The following is a 23,850-nucleotide window of genomic DNA, read 5'->3' on the forward strand; positions in this document are numbered from 1 at the left end:
GGTGGCTGCACGGTTTCTTTTCATTACTGTCTGTGACTGCAATGTTGTTTCACCTTACTTATTAAGGAAATTATATTAAAAGAACTGATTAAATGATTGATTAACTGCAGTGGCATAATCTAGTAACAATGGGCCCCAGTGCAGGCTATTATGACATTCCCTAATGCATGCTATGACACACACACACACACCACACACACACACACACACACACATCATTAGGCATTCTGCTTGCAGATGTACTCAGTACTTCTTGACAGATTTTATGCATAAACTAGCTACCATATATCGTATTGTCTCGTCACATGATCAAATAGAGACTTAACATTGGACAACATGAACATACATATTACCCAGCAATCATCATTGCATATCTGTATATGACAAAAAAGACCAAAGAATATAAAAAATTGTCACCTTTCAGAGAAAAACAATCGTTTTGAATACCAAATAGGTGTGTTGTATATGAATGGTGTCGGGCCAATGACTTTTCAAATCCCCCTTACATTTTTTAGAGGTAATTACATTAATTTTACAGTAAGTTTTTCCTCTATATCCTCATGCTAACATACATTTTTTACAGTTTATGTAGAATATGTATATAATGTGGTTAGATTGCTACTAGTCTTGCTTTGCCAGACTCTCCTCCAAAGTGCTCTGAAGGAGGGTCCACGTAGCATTCGGGTTGGGAGGAAAACATGCTCTGGTTTAATGGCATTTCTTGAAACCAATCACAATCATCAAGGGCGGTGCTAAGCACCAGGAAAAGCTGCGGTGCCACTGCAAAAAAAGCCTCGGAAGAAACTTGTTTTGGTGGAGCACGTGTACGTTCAAAATTAGATTCAGTTGTGCAACAGAAAACTCCGATTGGACAGATAGTCTAGCTAGCTGTCTGGATTTACCCTGCAGAGATCTGAGGAGCAGTTAACCATAGTCCTCATAAATCCACCGGAGGTTAGAACGCCAACGGACATCCGGCGCAATCCCAGAAGTGGATATAGACTAGATTGCTACTGAGTATTTTACACACAAAAAACAGGACGAAGATAGGTGTGCCTTTTTTGAGGGCATGCATATCAAATGGCACTTTTTTAAATTTAACAAGAGTTCTTTGAACACCAGTGTATTTCGGAGGTAGCAATCTGAATCACTCACAAGTCACCCAAGTCACCCCCCCCCACCACCACCACCCAGGGGTCCCCATGCAACCGCACTGCCTGCACTGTCTATATTTATGCCCCTGATTAACTGACTGTTTTAGCTCTCCAAATCACAAAAGTAGGACTTCATGATGATAGTGATCGCACAGACTGCATTCCCTGTTGAGCAAATTAGCTTTTTTTCCCCATTTACAGGAACATTATACATAATTAAACAATTTTCACTGAAAAACAAAATCCCCAACATAATTACATCACAGAGAGAGTGATAGAGCGAGAGAGAGATTTTAATTTGTATTCAGATGATTTGGCAACATGGCTCATCTAACATTCATGCCAATAAAGAAGATTATTGAAATGAAGAAAAGAGACACAAAGATAGAAAGAGATGTTTAATATTTATGAAATCAGGATGAGAGAGACACAGAAATAGGCAAAACACACATCTTTTAACTCTCATTTAGCCTTAAAGTTACATATATATGTGATATAATATAATGATTCTGCATGTGGGTCGTATAAGCATTGCAGGTTTGTTGCTGGTTATTTTCCATAAGCAGATTTTATCACAATGTCTATTGTGGCAGCACAGATGTTTTCATCTGCCAGTGGTGCTGAAACAATTAAATGATAAGTCGATCAGTCTATTTATGAAATACATATGACACATTTTTATAGCACTAAGAGGCAAATTTCAGTCGTAATCTCATTCTTTTATTTACCATATGCTACCCAAAGCTCATGACCAATCAGAAAATATCGAAATTGAAAGCTTTGCCTTCCGACTCAGCTTTCGTTTCACCACAATGGTCCGGCACAGCGCCTCCATTTTACCCTCATTGGTAAAAAAAGACCCCAAGATATTTCAACGCCTTAGGACAGAAACTCCCAACCCTGAGGGAGCAATTGACCGCTTTCCTGCAGAGAACCACAGCTTCAGGCTTGGACTTGGCTGTCTGTCATCCCTCACACTCGGCTGCAGACCGCCCCAGCGTGCGCCGGAGGTCACGGTCTGATGAAAACCAACAGAACCACATCATCTGCAAAGAGCAGAGAAGCAAATCTGAGGTCCCCGAGCCGGAAACCTGCACCTGAGATCCTGTCCATGAATATCAAAAACACAATCGATGACAAGGGAATACCAATACATGGTGTAGGCATTATTACATTAAAAAAAAGTGCAACCCATGCAGTGTATGGGACTTCTAGTCTAAGCTAATTTGCAGACCTTGTCCCTGGTTAGGCTTTTAAAAATAAAACACATAATACAACAGTCTAATACAGGCACATAAACTAACAATAAGACAGAAAACAGTAAAACTGACTTTATATACAATGCCACATCATATGAATATGACTTGGGCTGCAACTAACGATTGATGTCATTGTCGATGATCTGTCAATTATTTTGTTGATTAATCGATTTAGTTGTTTTGGTCCATAAAAGGTCAGAAAATGGAAAACAATGTAGATCTGGGTTTTGTCTTGTTTTGCCCACAACTCAAATATATTCAGTTTACAGTCACAGAGGAGGGAAGAAACTAGAAAATATTCACACTTTAGAAGCTGGAATATGAGGATTTATGACTCGAATCGGTTAATCATTATCAAAATAAATGGCGATTAATTGAATAGTTGACAAGGATGAAGAATAGACAGCGGTAGATCGAGAGAGAGAGAGAGAGAGAGAGAGAGAGAGAGAGAGAGAGAGAGAGAGATGGAGAGGCTGAATGGAAAGGTAGAGCGACATAGACTCTGAGTGTGGGGAGTGGAGGAGAGAGAGAGAGTCGCCATTACTGCCTGCCAGTGCTGCTGAAAGGGGAGGGAGCAGAGAAAAGCAGGTTTCGGCTTACAGCGCATACCACACTAACAACACTAGCTATAACACTCTAAAATACAGGCTAACCGGCCGATTGGAACTACACGGGACTACCACCGACAACTGAACCCTACTTCGGATCTTGCCGAAGGACACTAACGACCGCAGATTGTGGATTGTAAAAAGGAGTTTTTTGCCTTGTAATATGGGAACGCTTCCTCCTTTTTTCCGTGGTATGTGGATCTGGGAGCGACCATGTTAATAGGTGGGTAGGGGAATGTATTTGGACTGGGATTGGGACTTCATTAGCTTTGCTAGCACTCTTTTCTGTGGGCGAAACCTGGCCCTAACACTGCGGTATTCCGGGTTAAAGACAACCGTGGTGGTAATATGAGTGTGGGCTGTCAAACTAAGCCCACGGTGTGATTTCTTTTTTTTAAACCGCTTTCTGCCCAACGTTAGGCTGGGTTTGGTGTTGCTAACGCTGGCTAGCTAACTATCCCTCACCACCCCCCCTTTTGGCATGCGATGCTAACATAGCTCGGCTAATGTTAGCTAATCGGGATTGGATGGAAAGGTGGGTTTTTTTCTCTCTCCTGGAGTATCAGGGCCAAACCAGGCCGAGCCGGGTTTCATGTCCTGTCCCCCAGGAGGAATTAATAACCGCCGTATCGAATGCTTCTGTTGCGAACGTTAGCTACGGTGCTTTGACGCATTACCATAAACGTTTGTTGGTTTTAATTTAAATCTTAACTAACTCATTACCCGTAACGTTAACTCCGATAACTCTCTCTCTCTCTCACACTCACACTCACACACACACCGGCAGTGCCCCCTTTTCCACCGTAGAGTTTGATGTATAACGTGATATCCACCCTTTTTTTATAGGTTTCATTTTTACGCAACAAATGGGTTCAAATGCAAAATTAGTTTGGAAATAAAAAAAAAGAAAATTCAAACCTTAAAGAAAGACACACAGGCAAAAAAAACCCATTTCTTTTAATTCTGAGATGGGCTATTTAGCTTCCTTCCTTAACATGTCTTCTTTCAGACTAGTGAAAAAAACCCATACAAAATACACGTTTAGGTGTTTATTTTACTACACTCTTGACTATTTGTGTTTGTAGATTTCTTCTAAATTCTCCAAAAGTTATCATTACATAGCCTAATGCCTTATTTGCGTTTTTAAACATAAAAAATTCTGAAAACTTGTAATACAAAAAATAATTGTCATAATGTAAGCCTGTTAGTTAAAATATTTTCCCTATTTACATGTAGTGGCTCCCCTTAACCGACTGTGCTGAGGTCAAAACCTTAAATTTCTCATTTCAAATTGTATTTGAACTTATTCTTAGTTCGTTTGGAAGTTAATGGGTTGCCAGTTTCCAACGTTAATGTCCTGCTAATGGCTAACATTAGCATTGGAGATGTATGCAGGGTCGGATCCAGGCGTGCCACTGGTTCAGATGATTGAATTTTCCGACATTAACAGGGTGTTTTTAAACGTCTCAGCCGTGATGAGAAGTTGCAACCACACTTTGTCATTAGCAGCTTATTGGCTCTTTTATTCAGTGTGTAGCAGCAGTCGGTCAGGTCAGTGGGTTTGTCCTGCTGCTGCATCTCTGCATGCCATTTGCATCTGACTGCTGCAGCTCCCTGTACCCTTTACCCAAACTCTCGTTGAAGGGATTGTCCGGCTTCTATCTAACAAACCATCCTGATGGTGTTTCTCCAGCCCTTTGCAGTCCTCTCAGTGTATTAATGGGAGCGTGCCTATGTTCCCACATTTCTAAGATTATAATTTTTTTTTTCAAAATTAGGCCCTATGTTCCCACATTTCCTTTTTCATAAATTTGTATCAGATTTTATCCCCCTAACCCATAACCCTAAAAAAATGTTGTGGGATGATAGGGCTTAATTGAAGGGACATCTAATAATAATAATAATAAATTGAATTTATATAGCGTTTTCATGGACTCAAAATTCCTTTACAGGGCAGGGTAGATTATAAAAACATAACAAAACAAAACGAGCAAACAAAACAAGTAGAACAAAACAAGATACAGATGAAAAAGGGGAGGGGCAGGTGGACTATGGGTAGGCTGAGGTGAAGAGATGGGTCTTGAGGCGGACTGGAAGATGGTGAGGGACTCAGAGGTGCGGATCTCTTGGGGGAGGGAGTTCCAGAGCCTGGGAGCTGCTCTGGAGAAGGGCTCTGTCCCCAAAACAGCGGAGGTTGGACTTTTGGATGGAGAGGAGACCGGCTGAGGTGGATCTGAGGGACCGTGAGGGTTGGTAAGGGGGAGAGGAGGTCAGTGAGGTATAGGGGGCCAGATGGTGGAGGGCTTTATAGGTGAGGACCAGGATTTTGTAGGTGATCCGCGGGGAAATGGGAAGCCAGTGGAGTTGTTTTAGGACTGGAGTGATGTGGTGCCAGGATTTGGAGCAGGTAATGAGGCTGGGGGGGCTGAGTTCTGGACCAGTTGGAGTCGGTTGATGTTGGTAGAGCTGATGCCGAGGAGAAGTGAGTTGCAGTAGTCCAGTCGGGAGGAGATGAAGGCGTGAATGAGTCTTTCAGCAGCGGGGGGTGTGAGAGAGGGTCTGATTTTGGCGATGTTGCGGGAGGTGAAAGAAGGAGGTTTTAATGACTTGACGGATGTGAGGCTCAAGGGAGAGGGTGGAATCAAAGATAACGCCAAGGTTGCGAGGCCTGGGGGGGAGATGGGGAGACAATGGTGCGGCGATGGTGAGAGTGGGGTTATTGGTTTTGCTGAGTGTGGATTTGGAGCCGATCAGAAGGAATTCTGTTTTGCGCTGTTGAGTTTGAGGAAGTTGTGTTGCATCCAGGTTTTAATAGCTGACAGACAGGAGTTGATGTGGGAGAGGGGAGGATTGTGGGGGGATTTGGTGCTGAGGTAGATCTGGGTTGCCGTCAGCATAGCAGTGGAAGTCCAGGTTGAAGTGGGCGGAGTATCTGACCAAGAGGGAGGATGTAGATGATGAAGAGGAGGGGGCCAAGTCCCAGACCTGGGGAACACCTTGAGTGACTGTGGCTGTGGCAGAGGTGTGGTTGTGGAGAGAGATGAAATGGGATCTGTTGGAAAGGTAGAGGTGGAGCCAGCTGAGTGCAGTACCGTCGATACCGAGGTCTTTGGAGTCTGGTGAGCAGGATGTTATGGCTCACAGTATCGAGAGGCGCTGCACTCAGGTCGAGGAGGATGAGGATGTTGAGGGAACCGGTCAGCAAAGGTGAGGAGGTCGTTGAGGACTTTGAGGAGAGCGGTTTCTGTGCTGTGTAGGGGGGAAAACCAGATTGGAGAGGTTCGAATAGGTTATTGGCAAGAAGATGGGTTTGTAGTTGTGGAGCGGACTATGCGTTCCAGGGTTTTAGACAGAAAGGGGGGAGTTGGATATTGGGCGGTAGTTGTTGAGAGAGGAGGGATCCAGACCAGGTTTTTAAGGATTGGGGTGACAGCGGCAGTTTTGAAAGCAGAGGGGACAGTTCCAAGGGACAGTGAGGAGTTGAAGAGGTTAGTGAGGTAGGAACACATCTACATCTAGGAACACAAGACCTCATTTTGAAAATGTCCTAGAAATGTGGGAACATAGGGCCTACTTTTAAGAAAGATCTTAGAAATGTGGTAATATAGGGCCTAATTTTAATAAAAATCTTAGAAATGTGGGAACATAGGGCCTACTTTTAAGAAAGATCTTAGAAATGTGGGAACATAGGGCCTAATTTTAATAAAAATCTTAGAAATGTGGGAACATAGGGCTGTGGGAACATAGGGCCTACTTTTAAGAAAAATCTTAGAAATGTGGTAACATAGGGCTGTGGGAACATAGGACCTACTTTTGAGAAAAATCTTAGAAATGTGGGAACATAGGGCCTAATTTTAATAAAAATCTTAGAAATTTGGGATCGGGGCCGTGGGAACATAGGGCCTAATTGTCAGTGAAATAAAAATCTTAGAAATGTGGGAACATAGGGCCTAATTTTAATACAAGTCTTAGAAATGTGGGAACATAGGGCTGTGGGAACATAGGGCCTACTTTTAATAAAAATCTTAGAAATGTGGGAACATAGGGCCTAATTTTAATAAAAGTCTTAGAAATGTGGGAACATAGGGCTGTGGGAACATAGGGCCTACTTTTAAGAAAAATCTTAGAAATGTGGGAACATAGGGCTGTGGGAACATAGGGCTGACCCCCCACTTAATGTCACATTCCTCGGCTACAGAGATTGATGAAGGAATCAATTATTAGTGGGGCCCAATAAATATCCGCTTCATATCAGCAGGTTCTTTGGCTGTTTCCATTATCTTGTTTCAGCGTCTACACATGCTGAGTGATTGATTTGATTGGACTCTGATTTCATCGTTCTCATCACCACAGTTCAGGGGTTTTCTCCTCAGCCTTCTCCCTTGAATGTGTTTGGAGCCAACGCTGTTTTTCAGTTTGATAATCTTGAGTATATTCCTATCACCTGAAGGTAGCAAATATTGACATGTTTTGAAACACAATTTTCTTAAATAAATATGCTGTTGCCCATGAGTATAACATGTCCTACTCATATAATATGTAAGGCAGTATAAAGCATTTATTGCTTGTACTCTTGAGAAGCAGCGATGCCTTGTTGATATTGTTTTAATCAGAATTACATATGAAAAGCTTTGCACCCACATGTGCTGTAAAGACCAGGACGGAAATGCATATTGGCATATGCTTATGTTGTGGGAAATATTCAATATTAGTATCAGCTTTAGGCTTGATCGTGTCAGTTGGCCCGCAAACTGTTATTCTTCAATCATCGACACCTCGGGAAGGGGAAAATCAGATGAGTAATGCTCTGCTTCAGGTCTGGACCTGACTCTGGAGGAGGAGGAGGGTGACATCAGGGTTTGTGAGTTGAGTTTCTGCTTTAAAACATCTGACGGTCTTTTAACAGGAAAAAATAATTTTTGCAAGGAAGCACCAGCCCGGTGCCCTTCACGTAGTTTTGGATTGAAGTAATCAACGTAATCAAAGCTGCAACCAAGATCAGAATCCGCTTCATTGGCCAGGTTTATGTCAACAAACAAGGAATTTGACTCCGGTTAATCTTCGCTCTCAAAGTACAACACTCACTTAACATATAAAGAATAAAAAACAGAAAGGACAGTAAGAAATGTATATAAAAAATACTGTTAAGTATAAAGTACAACAATACAATTTTACAAAAAACCTACAATAACAATTGAAGAGAGGGAAGGAATAGTGCAATATCAGTATAGTCTTGAGATTTAAGATTTAAATATATAGTGCAAGGCAGTTCAGTGCAATAGTAATATATTAACAATATTGTAATTGTAAGATTGAAATATACATGAGGTTGATGTTTCTTTGAGCAATTGCACAGTGAATCGAAAATAAAGAGTGGAAGAATTATTCATATTCTACGTATAATCAGATGGTCTCACCCCTTATTACACACTTTAAGGAGACTGACTATTTCGGGATACATTCTGAGACTTAAGCGTGATTTATACTTCTCCGTTAAATCTACGCCGGCTACGTACGTGGAGACACGAACCTACGCCGGACCCTACGCTGTAGCCTGACGTGCACAATGTAACCTGTCACGTTGCGGCAACGCCACACACTCAGACGCCAGCTCGGCACACACACCAACGCACATCAGGCCGCTTACGTAGGCTACGGCGAAAGCTCTGCGCGGAGCCTCCGCAGAACCATAAATCAAGCTTAACATTTCAGAAAGTTTGAGTAGTTTCCGTGTTATGTTTTGTCACTTTTGTATTACAACTTTAGTTCCACTAGTGATGAGGTAGCCGCAATTACAACTGCATTACGCAACTTTGTGCACTAGCGGTTGAAAAAATTGTAAAATGGTAAAGGTAATGGTTAAAACTTTTTAAAGTGAGCACCCAGAAATCCTGCGGGGCGGGGTCAGCCCTGGCTGGTCTGTCGTGATTTATATTAAGAGGAGAAGGAGGGAAAAGATTGTAACGTTTTGAGCCAGGGAGCTTTGAGAGTCGTCGCTTAATAGGAGACTGTTTGAGTTTTACTTTTTGATTCATCTCTTCCTGTGGGAGATCAGAATTTCTTCTGGGGGAAACATAATGAGTCAGTGGTGCCTCATTTAAAGTCGATGGGACCCACAGCTCTGTTGGAGCCCCACTTTGTTATTGAGGCTGAACAACAACAACAAAAAAAGGTTATTTTTACCTAAATATTCAGCTGCGTGCAGCTTTAAAAGGTCTACCATCCTCGGCAGTGTGTTCTGCTGTGTTTTCAGGCTTACCAGCATTTAGTCATCTCTAAATCCAGCTTGCCAAGTGATACCTTAATCCCCCCCCTTCAGCCTCACAGTGAATAGACTAATCATGATGCACGAGGCTACTTTTAGCTGTTAGTGCAGCACAAATGCAGTTTTGGCTGTAGTGTTTTGCAGTTATAGGACCATCACAGGCTCCATCCAGGTGTTTACGGCTAACTGGTTAGCGCTGCCGTCTTTTTTCTCTTCATACGTGTTAACATTTATTCATGAGTCTTACTATCTCTCGACCCTGTGTGTTGACAGCAGAGCGAATATGGACTTTGATATTGGCCGACAAAAATGCAAAACAGATGCTTGGATGTGGGTGTCTAATCTGCTGAAACGTTGTGGTTTGGATGGGACTCAGCGGGAGGAATGTAGGGCTGTAGGAATCAGTTGGGTAGTCGATCAACAAGAAATTAATAGATTTCAGTTGTTGTAATTAATGGTCTTAAGTCTATTGCCAGCCGAATAATTATTCCAAATGTTAGTTGCAGTGTCACCAGCAATACTGTTTATAATAAAGTACTTGTTTTATTTGCCAAGTACATTTACACACACAACGAATGTTCCCCCTGCATTTAACTCGTCCTAACCCTTAACTGTGATTCATGCTTCTGCGTTAAATCTACGCCGTGGCTACGTACGTGGGGACACGGACCCTACGCCATAGCCTGACGTGCACCTCTGGAAAACTGTAACTACACATCGCGGTGAATAGACGCACTTTGTTTCTCTCGCTATCACTCTAGAGTCGCTACTCACTCTGAAGCTAATCGCCGTCATTCTCTCACTCGCTCAACCACGCAATTCCCCTTTAAGAGATCGGCGCACACACCAACGCACAAGTATATACTTCAGGCCACTTACGTAGGCTACGACGAAAGCTCTACGTGGAGCCTCCGCAGGACTATAAATCGGGCTTAACCGATTAACCAGGGACCAACTTCAGTTGCTTAACCTACAAGTATCCAGTAGGGCTGCTTGATTATGGAAAAAATCATAATCACAGTTAGAGCTGGGCAATATATTGATATTATATCAATATCGTGATATTAGACTAGATATAGTCTTACATTTTGGATATCGTTATATTGTAATATGGCATACGTGTTGTCTTTTCCTGGTTTTACAGGCTGCATTGCAGTAAAGTGATGTCATTTTCTGAACTTACCAGACTGTTGTAACTGTTCTATTATTTGCCTTTACCCACTTAGTTATTAGATCCACATCACTGATGATTATTTATCAAAAATCTCATTGTGTAAATATTTTGTGAAAGCACCAATAGTCAACACTACAATATCGTTGCGGTATCGATATCGAGGTATTTGGTAAAAAATATCGTGATATTTGATTTTCTCCATACTGCCCAGCCCTTATCACGGTTATTTAACATGATAACTCATTGACTTTTGGAAAGATGTTGCATTTATTGAACTTAAAAAAAAAACAAAAAACAGTAGAACAGTTAAACAAATAAATAGTGTAAACCCTTTGAACTGTGATATTTCCCTCAACACTTTTCCTGTTGAACTTTTTGAATTCCCCCTCAGAACACAAGACAAAATAAGCGTTTACTTGCTAAATATAATGTGCGAAATAACTGTTTTTTTCTGGATTTCATTTTTTTTTGTGATTGTTAGAAATCTAAATCACGATCAAATTTTGATTAATTGCACAGTCCTAGTATCCAGTATCTACAAGGGCAATGGCAGGAGCGAGGCAGCTGTATTAACTACTGAGCCATCGTGAATATCCTATATTCACTTAGGGTTAGTTGGACTGAGGAAGCACTTTGTAGGTCTACATCTCTGGAACTTAGCTAATTTGGGCATTTTTGAAATATCTTGCTTGCGGGCATTAGTTCCACCTCTCAAATGTATGTGCACATGTATAGTGTTTCACCTGTTCATAAACTCAGGTACACTTCTCCCTGGCTGCTTGCTACAGTCAGGTGTGGCACATGTAGCAGCACATAAGCTATTGTAGGGGTTTGTGGTTACGTTTGTAAACCTGACAGACCTGCTGGTCGGTTTGCTTTCTGACATCATGTAATGTCCTGGGTGTGTTTGATGGACAAGGAGCTCCTGATTGGAGGCACCCTAACTATAGATTAGCTGACTAAACATTTAAGGCTGCATTCTTTTCCTCAGGTAGTTTGCCCTAGTTTCCCCTTTGGTTATGCACAACTGTGCAGTCTCACAAATTGGAAAATTGGTTGTGTGTGGTCACTTTTAAATATTAGATAATTGGAACCTCCTCGTTTTGGACTTGTGAGCACGTTTCCATACATGTTGCTGGTTTCTTACGGTTGCTGTAGATCTGCTGAACTCATAGAAGTCTATTTCCTTGCACAAAACCCCCACAGAGGTGACGACATCACCTTGGCCTCTATAAACAGTCAGTGGAAACCTCGTTGCCTCGTCTCAGTGGACCGAATTCCTACTCTGGTGCAGTTTCTCAAACTCAGCATGCCGTCGTGCTGCAGCTAGCGGTTCCAGCTCATGCAGGCAAATTCACTGGCTGATTGCCATCGTTCTGTAAAACACAACAATGACTGCAATTCTCTCTGCAGTTATCCGTTATCAGCCTCTCAGTTAGGTCACGGCAGGGTTCAGGCTTATTTGACTGTGGCAATCTAAGATGATAATGATTGGGAATGTTGGCATTGGTAGTAGTGAAACATTTTATTTCACCTTGTTGTTAACGTTGACTAGAAAATGTGCAAGCAGCAAAAATAATTTCGTCCCACAAATAATTCCACACTGCCAATTAGGATTAACAATCATGACCAGAATGTCAGGCAAAATATACTTCGAGGAATGACGGGCAAAATAAACAGGATTATAAGTTTAGCCCTAATCATGTAGCCAGAGATTGTGCCGATAGTGATAACAAATCTGTGAACTGATTTATTTTCTCTGTTTCATTCTCACAGCGAAGCAAATTATTTCTAGGTCAGTGGCTGTCAAAGGGCTGGAGTTGCATGCCATTTTTATCCTGCCTCGGCACAAATTGGTTGAAAGCACTTCTTTTTCTCTGCAAAGGGAAAAGTGACATTGCTGAGCACGCCCGGCCCATGATTGAATTACTCTCTCTTTCTCTGCACTGTCACACTCTGGCTTTTGTTTTCTCAAAAGTCCAGTTTTTAGAACAAATTGTTACCCTGGTTTTTTAAAAATGCAGGGGGCTTTTTCGTCACATTTTTTTAATGTTATAAACCTATTATAGTAGTGTTTTAAGACCAGCTCATTTTATTAGTAATACACGAAAGGCAGATCAAAACCTTTTTATTAAGCTTTTACCATTTAGGAGGGATTATTTTGTCTTGGACAAGTGTGATAATGTGTACCTTTTGTCTAATTTCCTGATAACTCTGTTTAATGGCAGAATAACACGTCAGATTTTTTTTGTTTAAAATCACTGCACCGTGCGTACATGTACATATATGTCCCAGAGGGATATGCTGAGAAACAAAAAGCTAATTATATTATTTGTGATAAGGAGACTGAAGTACCCTGAGGAAAAAATCTGTGCCAATTTGTTTTTGTTTGTTTGGCCTTTATCTTTTCCTAATTGTAAATTCTATGTCTTGCAGGCAGGTGATAAAAGGAGAAGCCGGCTGTTCTATCCCAGCTTAAAGAAGACCCAGGATAGAAACTGCGAGAGAGAGATTGAGTTGGGAGGGGATTCACCACTACCGAGGGGAAATCAGGATGAATGTGCCTCTGTACGTCTAACAAGCAGAACTGGAATGATATCTTGACCTGTTTTACTGGAAGTGACCAAGTTAGCGATGAGCGGGGGGATATAATGGCCAAGAACAAGGATGCGCGCCCCCCATCATTCGCCGTCAGTGTGGTTGGCCTCTCGGGAACGGAGAAAGAGAAGGGAAATTGTGGCGTTGGCAAGTCCTGCCTATGCAACCGATATATTCGTCCCAATGCGGACAACTACTACTCGGAGCACACCTCGGTGCTGAGCACAATAGACTTTGGGGGACGCGTGGTCAACAATGACCACTTCCTGTACTGGGGGGAGGTGTCCCATAGAGGGGACGATGGGTTGGACTGTAAAATACAAGTCATCGAACAAACGGAGTTCATTGATGACCAGACGTTTCTTCCGCATCGGAGTACGAACCTGCAGCCGTACACCAAACGGGCAGCATCGACCAAGCTCCAGTCGGCAGAGAAGCTTATGTACATCTGCACGGACCAGCTGGGCTTGGAGCAGGACTTTGACCAGAAGCAGATGCCCGACGGGAAGCTGAACATCGATGGCTTTGTGCTCTGCATCGATGTTAGCAAGGGTTGCAACAGGAAGTTTGACGACCAAATGAAGTTTGTCAACAGCCTCTACTCCCAAATCATCAAGTCAAAGAAGCCTATTGTCGTCGCTGCCACAAAATGTGATGAGTTTGTGGAGCAGCACCTGAGGGACCTGCAGGCCTTTGTCGCCAGCAAGAAGAACCTGCTGCTAATAGAGACGTCGGCGCGCTCCAACGTCAACGCAGAGCTCTGCTTCAACGCCCTCATCCAGCAGCTGGATAAAACGAGGGGGAAGCCAAAAACTGTGCCATACCTGGAGGCCTATAAAATCCAACGGCAGCTTGTTGCCTCAGTAACGGATAGATTTGAGAAATTGATCGTGCACACGTTGAGAGATTACCACACCACGTGGAAGATGGTGATGAATAATCTGAAGGGCCAACCGGACTATGAAGAGTTCATCACCTTGGAGGGCTCCAGAAAAGCACGCAACATGTTCACAAAGCACATTGCACAACTGAAGCAGGAGCACATCAAGAGGAGGAGGGAAGAGTATCTGACAACGCTACCGAAAACCCTTAACAACCTCCTCAATAACCTGGAGGAGGTCGAACACCTCTCGTGGCCCGAGGCTCAGAGTGTGATCCGGAACCGGGCCGATTTCCAGTACTGGTTTGTGGTCCTCGAACAAACGCCGTGGGACGAGACGGACCACATCGACATCAGCGACCGCAGGATACCCTTTGACATCCTCGACACGCCCGATGGTGAGAGAATTTACCACAACCACGTCCAGCACTTGCTGTCTGAGAAGAGAAGGGTGGAGATGAAAGACAGGTTTAAGAAGACGCTGGAGAGGGTTCATTTTATCAGCGCTGGGCAGCCTTGGGAGGAAGTCATGTGCTTTGTCATGGAGGACGAGGCCTACAAGTACATCACGGAATCAGATAGGAGGGATGTTTACTGTAGACATCAGCAGGAAATAGTTGAAAGGGCCAAAGAGGATTTTCAGGAAATGCTTTTTGAGCACGCTGAGCTATTCTATGACTTGGATCTGAATGCCACCCCCAGCTGCAACAAGATGAGCGAGATTCACTGTGTGCTGAACGAGGAGCCCAGATACAGAGCACTGCAGAAACTCGCCCCAGATAGAGAGTCGCTGCTCCTCAAACACATTGGGTTTGTTTACCATCCCACCAAGGAGACGTGCCTGAGTGGGCAGAACTGTGTGGATCTGAAAGTGGAGCAGGTTTTAGGAAACAGGCTGGTACAGCTCGACCACGGCCGCTCTAATCTCTACTATAACAGTGCCAACATCGATAAGATCAACCTCTGCCTCCTGGGAAGGGAGGGTCTCTCACAGGAACTAGCCAATGAGATCAGAGCTCAGTCTACAGATGATGAGTACACCCTGGATGGTAAAATTTACGAGCTGGAGCTTCTCCCGGTGGATGTCAATTCCACGCTGCTCTTTAGCCATTCGTGGGTCACCACGTTCAAGCCGCATGGCTGCTTTTGTGTGTTCAACTCCATAGAGTCCCTCAACTGTATCGGAGATTGCATAGGCAGGATCAGAGCGGAGATAGCACAGAGTAGGAGAGATAGGTTTGCTCGACCACTGCCGTTCATTCTGATCCTGGCTAATCAGAGGGACAATGTTTGCAAAAACATACCTATCCTAAGGCACCAGGGCCAACAGCTGGCAAACAAGCTGCAGTGCACCTTCGTCGACATCCCCTCTGGGGCCTTTCCACGTAAATTCACCGAGTTCCAAATTAAGCAGGGTCTCCGAGCAGTGCTGGAAGGGCTGAAGCATAACTTTGATGTCTTGGCCCCACTGCCCTCTATCAAAGACATGTCTGAGACGGACCTTAGGATAGTCATGTGCGCCATGTGCTGGGATCCTTTCAGCGTTGACCTCATCCTCTCGCCTTTCCTAGACTCGCATTGCTGTAGTGCAGGGCATCCGGGCCAGAGCAACACACTCCTACTGGACAAGATCATCGGGGACAGCAGGAGGAGGATCCAGGTCACCGTCTTGTCCTACCACACCGCTATCGGCGTCCGCAAAGATGAAATGGTGCACGGCTACATTTTGGTCTACTCTGCAAAACGCAAGGCTTCGATGGCGACCCTGCGGGCGTTCTTGGCCGAAGTCCAGGACGTGATCCCCGTCCAGATGGTGGCGATTACAGACAGCCAGGCAGATTTCTTTGAGAACGATGCCATCAAAGAGTTGATGACGGAGGGAGAGCACATTGCCACAGAGATTACTGCCAAGTTCACGGCACTCTACTCGCTGTCACAGTACCATCGGCAGACGGAGGTTTTTACGCCCTTTTTCAACGAGGTGCTGGAGAAAAAGCAGCACATTGAGAGTTCCTTCCTGTTTGACAGCTCGTCGCGGGAGTGCACCACTGGCGCCAGCGAAGACGTCTTCCCCACCTCGCCCCATAGCCACTCCCCGGCCTACAATACCTATTACCCAGAATCTGACGATGATAACGAGGCCCCTCCACCCTACAGTCCAATAGGTGATGACGTTCAGCTTCTCCCCACGCCCAGCGAGCGGGCCAAGTACCGCATCGACCTAGAAGGCAACGAGTACCCAGTCCACAGCACGCCAATTGGAGAACACGAACGTAACCACAAAGTGCCTCCACCCGTCCGGCCCAAACCAGTGCTCCCCAAACCTAATGTGAAAAAGCTGGACCCCAACCTGCTCAAAACCATCGAGGCCGGCATGCGAAGCAACCGTCGGATCCCACGTGGCCCGACGACGCACAGCGAGGACGTGGAGGCGTCCGACAACTATGCAGACCCCGTGGACACCTTGCTAAGGTCCAGGGGCTTCCACAACGACGACATATACGCCGTGCCCGACGACGCGCACAGCCGCTTGGTCAAAATCAGAAACTCCTTCGGCGGGTTGCACGGCCTCCACGGAGGCGGAGAGGAAGAGAACGGGTTCGACAGGAAGTCCCAGGCCGGACGGCGGCCGTCGAAATACAAACACCGTTCCAAAATCCTGTTCAGCAAGACAAAGGCCTACCAAAGACGATTCCACTCCGACAGCGATGGGGAGGAGTCGGGCCCCGCCACGCAGAAAAAGAAAAAGGGAAGAGCCCACCGGGGCAGCGAGGAGGACCCGCTGCTGTCCCCTGCCGACCCCTGGAAGGGTGGAATAGATAACCCCGCCATCACCTCCGACCCTGAGCAGGAGGACAAGAAGATGAAGAAGAAGAAGACGCCCAAGACGCCAAAGGAACCAAAGAAGGTGAGTCTTGAGTTTTAATGTTAGGTCAATGCTATCCACTGCTTGTAGCACACAGTGTAGTTTAAAAGTCCTTTTTATAGAGCAACAAAAGACTAAAAGAAGCAAGACAGCAAATATATTAGAGCCTTCGAGAGACTGAGCCAAAGCTTTTTTTTTTGTGTTTTTTTGCAAATGACTACTATATACTGAATAAGAGCTTCAGTGCATTGAATACGAGAGAGAGAATGAAATAGTGTTTATGTGAATGAGAGCAGAAGAGATTGTGTATAGGAGTGTGTGAGCAGAACTGTGTGGGTGTGCGATGTGAGCAGATTTCAGTTTTTAATAGGCCCGGGACTCATGGCGAGAATGAACTAATTTGATATTTGATTGATCTGCCCCACTGCTGAAATAGTTTATGAGCTTCCCCACCTTAACAGGCCCCCAGACAGCCAATAAAAAGCTTGATAAAAGACGCACTGTTAAAGACAGTAGGGCTCTTGTTTGTATAATCTCAGGGCAGAGGCTGCATTTGTGATAAGAAGCCTGCTTATCCTTTACAACAGCTCTCTTAAGGCTTGTCTGAGACTACTGAGCACACACAGAGCATTTAATAAAGCCACTATCCTCTTGGACAAGTACTGTATGCATACATGTGTGGCAATTAAGCTAGCACTTTTGTGTAGAAAAAAAACAAATAAGAAGAAATGTTAGTACTAATCAAACAGCAGTTTAAAAAATGCAGTTAAAAGCATACATTAGCATACAGTGCATGTACACCCACCCACACGTACCCATATAACAACTCCTGACAAATTACTTAATATACATTCGCATGGGAGATTCATATATGCCATCTAAAAAGGCAATACAACATGAACTACCTCCATTTTCAGTGCTCAGAATGGATCCTCGCTATTTTCCCCTTTTTCATAAGCTAAATCCAGCCTCGTTAGAACAAAAACTCGTGTAAATCTTAAGCAGCAACATCTGATTTTGATTAAAAATGTTTGTAGCCGCTTGAAAAATATCATACACTGAAAAAATAATCTGGCTGTTGGCAGTGCTGCTGTTTAGCAATTGCAGTGTTAAGCAAAAATAATCACAGCAAGAACGATTTGTCAGTTTCCCGCAGCCCAAATACAAACGCACAATTGGACTTTGACAAATGCACACATGTGCACGCGTGAGTACGAGCGAGCGCGCCGGCGCAAATCAGATAATGGTGTGCAAATCAGTATGAAAACAGCCGCCAGCGCTACATGGGCATCATGAATGCAGGGCATTGTCGAACCATTCAAACTGTCTCTGATAAGCAGAGAGGAGAGGGAACGGACAACCACTCGGTACAAAATGGAAGGTGTTTAGTCGCCGTCCCGGCCAATTAGAGAGAGGCACGAGCGGCTGTAGGCATGACAACACTTTGAAGAGCAGAGGAGTGTGGGAAATCAAAGCCACCTCGGCACCTCGTTACACATCCCAGCTTTGGTCTTGAATAACAGTTTTGTCTGTTGTTGTCTTCTCTCCTTCTCGTCTTCCTCCACATGAACCTCCCTCTGCTATCTCCCTCTCGCTCCCTTCATCCCACCAACTTGTCTGATCTATTCCCCAATTACCCTCCTCCTCCTCCTCTTCATCTCTATCTTTTGCATCTCCTCACCCTCCTCTCTCCATTTCCGATCTCTCTCTCACTCTCTCTCTCTCTCTCTCTCTCTCGTCTTTTTCCTCAATTCCCTTTTCTTTTTACTCCTTTCCCCTCTTTTTTTTTTTTTTTTTTTTTTTTTTTTTTTTTCCCCCCCTTTTTTTTTTTTTTTATTTGCAATTTCCTGTTTTCTTCATTTTGACTTCCCCCTTCCTTCTCTCCTGTTTTTCTATTGGTCTCTATTTCCTCATTTTATTTTCCCCCCTCTTCCTTCTTCCCTTCTCCTTCTTACTCCTTTCTATCCCCCTTTCTCCACTCATCCTCCCTTCTTTGGCTCTTGTCTTGTCTCTCCCTTCATTCCTTCCTTTATTACTTATCTTACCAATCCTATCCCTCCATCCTTCCTGCTCTTTCCCTCTTTTACCCTTTGCCTTGGTTCTTATCATCTCATCTCAATCCCTCCTCTTATTCTCTCATCCACCCCTCTTTCTAGCCAAAATCTTCCAAGCCCCCCAAGCCTCTGTACCCTCCCACTCGGAGAAACTGGGAGAGCAACTACTTTGGAGTTCCCCTGCAGAACCTGGTGACCCCGGACCGACCCATCCCACTCTTCATCGAGAAATGTGTCGACTACATCGAGCACACAGGTGAGTCATGCGTTTTCATCCGTTTCTCTCTCTCTCTCTCACGTCCTCTGTCTTATCCCACTCTCCTGTTCTGTTGTTTTTGTGTTCCTTTTATCTGTCTCTTTTATCTGTCGGTCTTCTGCCTGTGCGTTCAGGTGCAACCAGGCTCTCTCTGGTATTTTGTAACACTTGCAAGGTACAGCTGGTTTGTTCTTACACGCAAAAATGTGGTTGTTTGCTATGAAATTGCCTCTCATGTCTCTCCAAAATGAGTAATTGAACGAGAGAAGGTGGGAGCGGGGAAGCACGGGAATCTAAATTCTAAAGGAGATTCACTTCTCGGCTCCGATATCAACAGCCGAGCATGTTTTGTCTGGTCGTCAACCAGCGAGCCAGGCTGCCAGTCAATACAAGTCAATTTCAATTCAATGAGCTTTATTGGCACGCCAATGTGTTGCCAAAGCACTGCTGGAATGACTACACAGTAAGATGGTACAAGATTACCGAGATCAAAAAAAACAAATTTAGGAATGGCAGTAGAGAGCTTTACACAAGTATGTGCCATCCATTAATCAACACAGGAAGGGAGAATAGACAATTAGATTACTGTAAGAACCTGCAAGACAACGTTTAGGAGTGCCCGAAGTATCTTTGGGTTGTTAGGTTTTTGTTATTGCTGAAGCAATAGTGCCACATAAAATGTTATAGCAGCAACATTGCCAGATATTTGCTGTTTCCAGCTTCTCAAATGTGAGGATTGGCTGCTTTTTCTTTGTTCTATATCATTGTAAATGATTGTGGGGGGTTGTTGGTCTGTTAATTGGACAAAACAAGCAATAACTCCTATTGGGTTCTGGGAAATTGTGATTGTTTGTGGCAGATGTATCAATAATGAAAACAATCGTTAGGTGCAGCCATATACCATAAACAGTCTGAGCTGTCAGTAATACTGTGACTCTCTCCCATCAGCCAGCACATGCTCAAGGGTTGCAGGTTCAAATCCCCGGACTGTTGCAAAAACTCTCAACTGAACTTTTAAAACTTAAGGACGAACTTTAAGCAATTCATCCAATGCTCTTTGGTTTGCTTTAACATTATGTTCATAGGGAGTTTGAAACCGCACACGCGGCCTGTTTGGACATGTGTGGCTCCAACTGTTGAGGCAGTGCATGCTGGGTATGCGTTGGCTTCCTGCCCAGCTGTTGTAAGAGAAGCATTCACCAAAAGTTAGAGAGATTCCTCTGTGAAGGCACGGATCAGTCTGATAGATATTTATACACCCTCTGACTGTTTATGTTCTTTGTGGACGACTGCAGAGAGATTCATACCCCCAACCCAGTCCGTTTTCAACGCTGTGCTCCACACATTTAGCCTTTTTATAAAGCTTCCCCTCAGCCCCTTAAAGACCCAAGCAGCTACCCCAAATGTTACTTTTCTCCCTCTGACCACTGACATTCATTTTTAAATGTATTTATTTAATAATCTATGAGTTTGTTGCATAATGTATTTACACACGGTCCAGTACTCTTTTCCATGCTTAGTGCATTTTTGAATAAGCTCTAAGAAGCACAAGTGTCTCTTGCTGAAAGTAACTTTTACCTAGGGCCGCTCCCTCTTAGCCGATTAGTTGACTAATCGGTCGCTTTGGTCTTAGTCAACTTAGATTTCTTTAGTCCATTAGTCATGTTTTATGCTTTTTTCATGCTGAATGATTTATTTCCAAGAAACGTACGAAAACATCCCTGGTAAACACAATAATTAAAGTGGTGCTTTTGCGTGACTCTTTGCGGAGAAACTCAGATTTACAGATCTGTCGATTAAATCAACTAGTCGATACAATTGAATGATTGTTACTCGACTAAGAATTTCTTTAATCGAGCACAGCCCTAGTTTTACCCCAGTCAAATTCTCTGACATAATGTTTCCCGTAGAGTTTTTGCTGCTGTGTATTCAGGGGGAGAGGGAGGGAGGGGAGGGGGGTGGGGATAGTGTTGGCTCAGGTACTCCGTTTTTTTTACTGTCCGCTCAATTCCGGATCAGTTCTGTTATTAGTGAAAGTTAGAGAATGGCTCTTTATGCATTCAGGTGTTTTTGTAATCGTACCCACTGTGGCTGAACGAATGAAGGAACCTCTCGCCTGTCGACATAAAAATTCCTCTCAACACAAGTCTTATCACTTCACTCCCCTTTCTCTCCATCTTCCTCCATATGTGCAGCAAATGTATAGTCATAGTGTGTACATGACAAGAAGGTATTTCCTGTGTTCCTACCAGTGTTCGCGTTGGTTTTTTTAAAGGTAGCATTTGTGTCTGAGCTCTTTTCGTTCTGGGGCTGTTAATTCCTGTCCTGAAAATCCCCTCCGAATATGTTTTGATATTCAGCTGGATCTACATGAGCCCGTCGGTGGCTGCCAACCAAATTTAGGATTAATCCCAGGCAGCGTTGTGTGTGTGTGTGTGTGTGTGTGTGTGTGTGTGTGTGTGTGTGTGTGTGTGTGTGTGTGTGTGTGTGTGTGTGTGTGTGTGTGTGTGTGTGTGTGTGTGTGTGTGTGTGTGTGCAGATGCCTGCCAGCTGACAGTAGTGTATTGGAGATTTCATGGCTAGTGCCGTGAACCCCTCTAAGTCCAGACGGTCTGTTGGGTGTATTTAACAGCTTTTCCCCTCCCCTTCTTTTTCTGGAATATCATTTCTCACTAGATGAAGCGAGAACATCTTTGTGCCTCGTATTTTATTTTTTAAGCCTGCTGTTGTATAAGGTGCTTCATATATAGGGTTGGGTTCCACTTCACGTGTCGACTGAACTATTTTCCCTCTCCGAAACGGACGTAAAAATATCCCCCTTTCTCTGTAGTCTACCGTTAGCTAGCTACCGTAAATGTAGGCTACTTTTAAAAATGCCATATTTTCCCCTCTGGGCTCACCAAAACGGACGTAAAAGCATATTAACCATTCACTGCACGTGATCGCTAGTAACCACGTTACATCTTTGAGGTTATTTTTCTGTTTTTCAAGAATTGGTTTAGGAATCGGAATCATTTTTAAAAGTACCGGTTTGACAGAATCCAATCGATATTTCTCTGACAGTTTTTCTCTGTCAGGGTAGGAGTTTACATAGTCTTCATGTGCAGCCTCGGTAGGGGTTTAATCTGGCTGTATTACATATTTGAGTGTATAGCTCAGAGGGTGGGGTCGCCCTGTGGATGTAGATTGGTAAGGGATTGTGGGTGTTGGCGTGATAGCTCAGTGCTTAGAAAGACCCTCCTTCAGGGGTAAAACTGTTCAAACTAGGGCTGCACAATGTATAGTTGTTTTTTCTTAATGGCAATATCAACTGGCGCAATAAACACAAGGCACAAAGGCTACGACAAATCACAAAGCCACTCCAAAAAAAACAGCTACACTTTGAAATATAACTGTAATTCTGTAATAACTTATTTTTCAGTGGGGCCTTTTGTGTTCACTTCAGTGTTCAATTTGTTCAATCAAAGAATGTTGGAAATGATTTCCTTTCGTTTGTTTTTAAATTCAACTGGTCATTTGTCGCATTTTAGCAGAATACTGAAAGCGGCAGAAACGCTGAACGGAGTACACTTTAATGTCTTGTTTATTCATCACAAGTAATATGGTTATCGTGATATTCATATCGCATATCTCCCTCGTATCGTGCAGCGCTAGTTCAAACCCTTCTGTCTGCAGAGATAAGAGACGGCAGCTTTGTCAACTCCAGAGCTGATGCTCCTTCTGACCTCTGACCTGTGAGCAGGGTGGGAGGAAACCCACCGTCCCTATGGCAACCATCAGCACATCACTATTATGTTGGGTTATTGCTGGTTTTCCATCTGACACCAGACACTTGTCCCTTTTTAATTGGAGGGAAAGGTCGAAATGTCAAAGCCCTCCCCTTTATGGTGGACACATTTTGTAGCGTTTCCTTTTATTTTTTTGAATAAATACTCCCAGTAAAGGATTTGTTTTATGGTTTCATGCTCGCCTAGCTGCTAGCGTGGCACTCCCTCATACTCTGCTTCTGACTGGCTAGTAGTCCTTACTTAGGTACTGTCAGGGCACGCCCTCATACTCTGCTTCTGGCTGGCTAGTAGTCCTTACCTAGGTACTGTCAGGGCACGCCCTCATACTCTGCTTCTGACTGGCTAGTAGTCCTTACCTAGGTACTGTCAGGGCACACCCTCATACTCTGCTTCTGACTGGCTAGTAGTCCTTACCTAGCTACTGTCAGGGCACGCCCTCATACTCTGCTTCTGACTGGCTAGTAGTCCTTACTTAGGTACTGTCAGGGCACGCCCTCATACTCTGCTTCTGGCTGGCTAGTAGTCCTTACCTAGGTACTGTCAGGGCACGCCCTCATACTCTGCTTCTGACTGGCTAGTAGTCCTTACCTAGGTACTGTCAGGGCACACCCTCATACTCTGCTTCTGACTGGCTAGTAGTCCTTACCTAGGTACTGTCAGGGCACACCCTCATACTCTGCTTCTGACTGGCTAGTAGTCCTTACCTAGCTACTGTCAGGGCACTCCCTCATACTCTGCTTCTGACTGGCTAGTAGTCCTTACCTAGCTACTGTCAGGGCACGCCCTCATACTCTGCTTCTGACTGGCTAGTAGTCCTTACCTAGCTACTGCGCATGTGCGACTCCACAAAAAAGTTGTAACAGAAGTGAGATGTCTCACTCTGTAACTAAAACCGAGAGCTCAACACACAGGGTGAAAAAGGAGCTGCAGCAATGTGCAGTACAACAA

At 44.1% G+C, this 23,850-nt stretch overlaps 1 protein-coding gene across 1 annotated transcript in view; it reads left to right on the plus strand.

The window, feature by feature from the left end:
- Window positions 1–2,933: 2,933 nt before the first annotated feature.
- The window catches only part of arhgap5 (Rho GTPase activating protein 5), a 67,568-nt gene continuing 46,651 nt past the window's right edge, over window positions 2,934–23,850 (plus strand). Inside the window, exons 1-3 of the mRNA XM_039785692.1 lie at window positions 2,934–3,244; window positions 12,897–16,846; window positions 18,961–19,114. Of these exons, the coding sequence (XP_039641626.1) occupies window positions 13,019–16,846; window positions 18,961–19,114 (3,982 nt within the window). The 5' untranslated portion in view covers window positions 2,934–3,244; window positions 12,897–13,018. The remainder of the gene's footprint in view (window positions 3,245–12,896; window positions 16,847–18,960; window positions 19,115–23,850) is intronic.

Source organism: Perca fluviatilis, chromosome 20 (genome assembly GCF_010015445.1).
Source record: "Perca fluviatilis chromosome 20, GENO_Pfluv_1.0, whole genome shotgun sequence".
NCBI classification, from domain to species: Eukaryota; Metazoa; Chordata; class Actinopteri; order Perciformes; family Percidae; genus Perca; species Perca fluviatilis.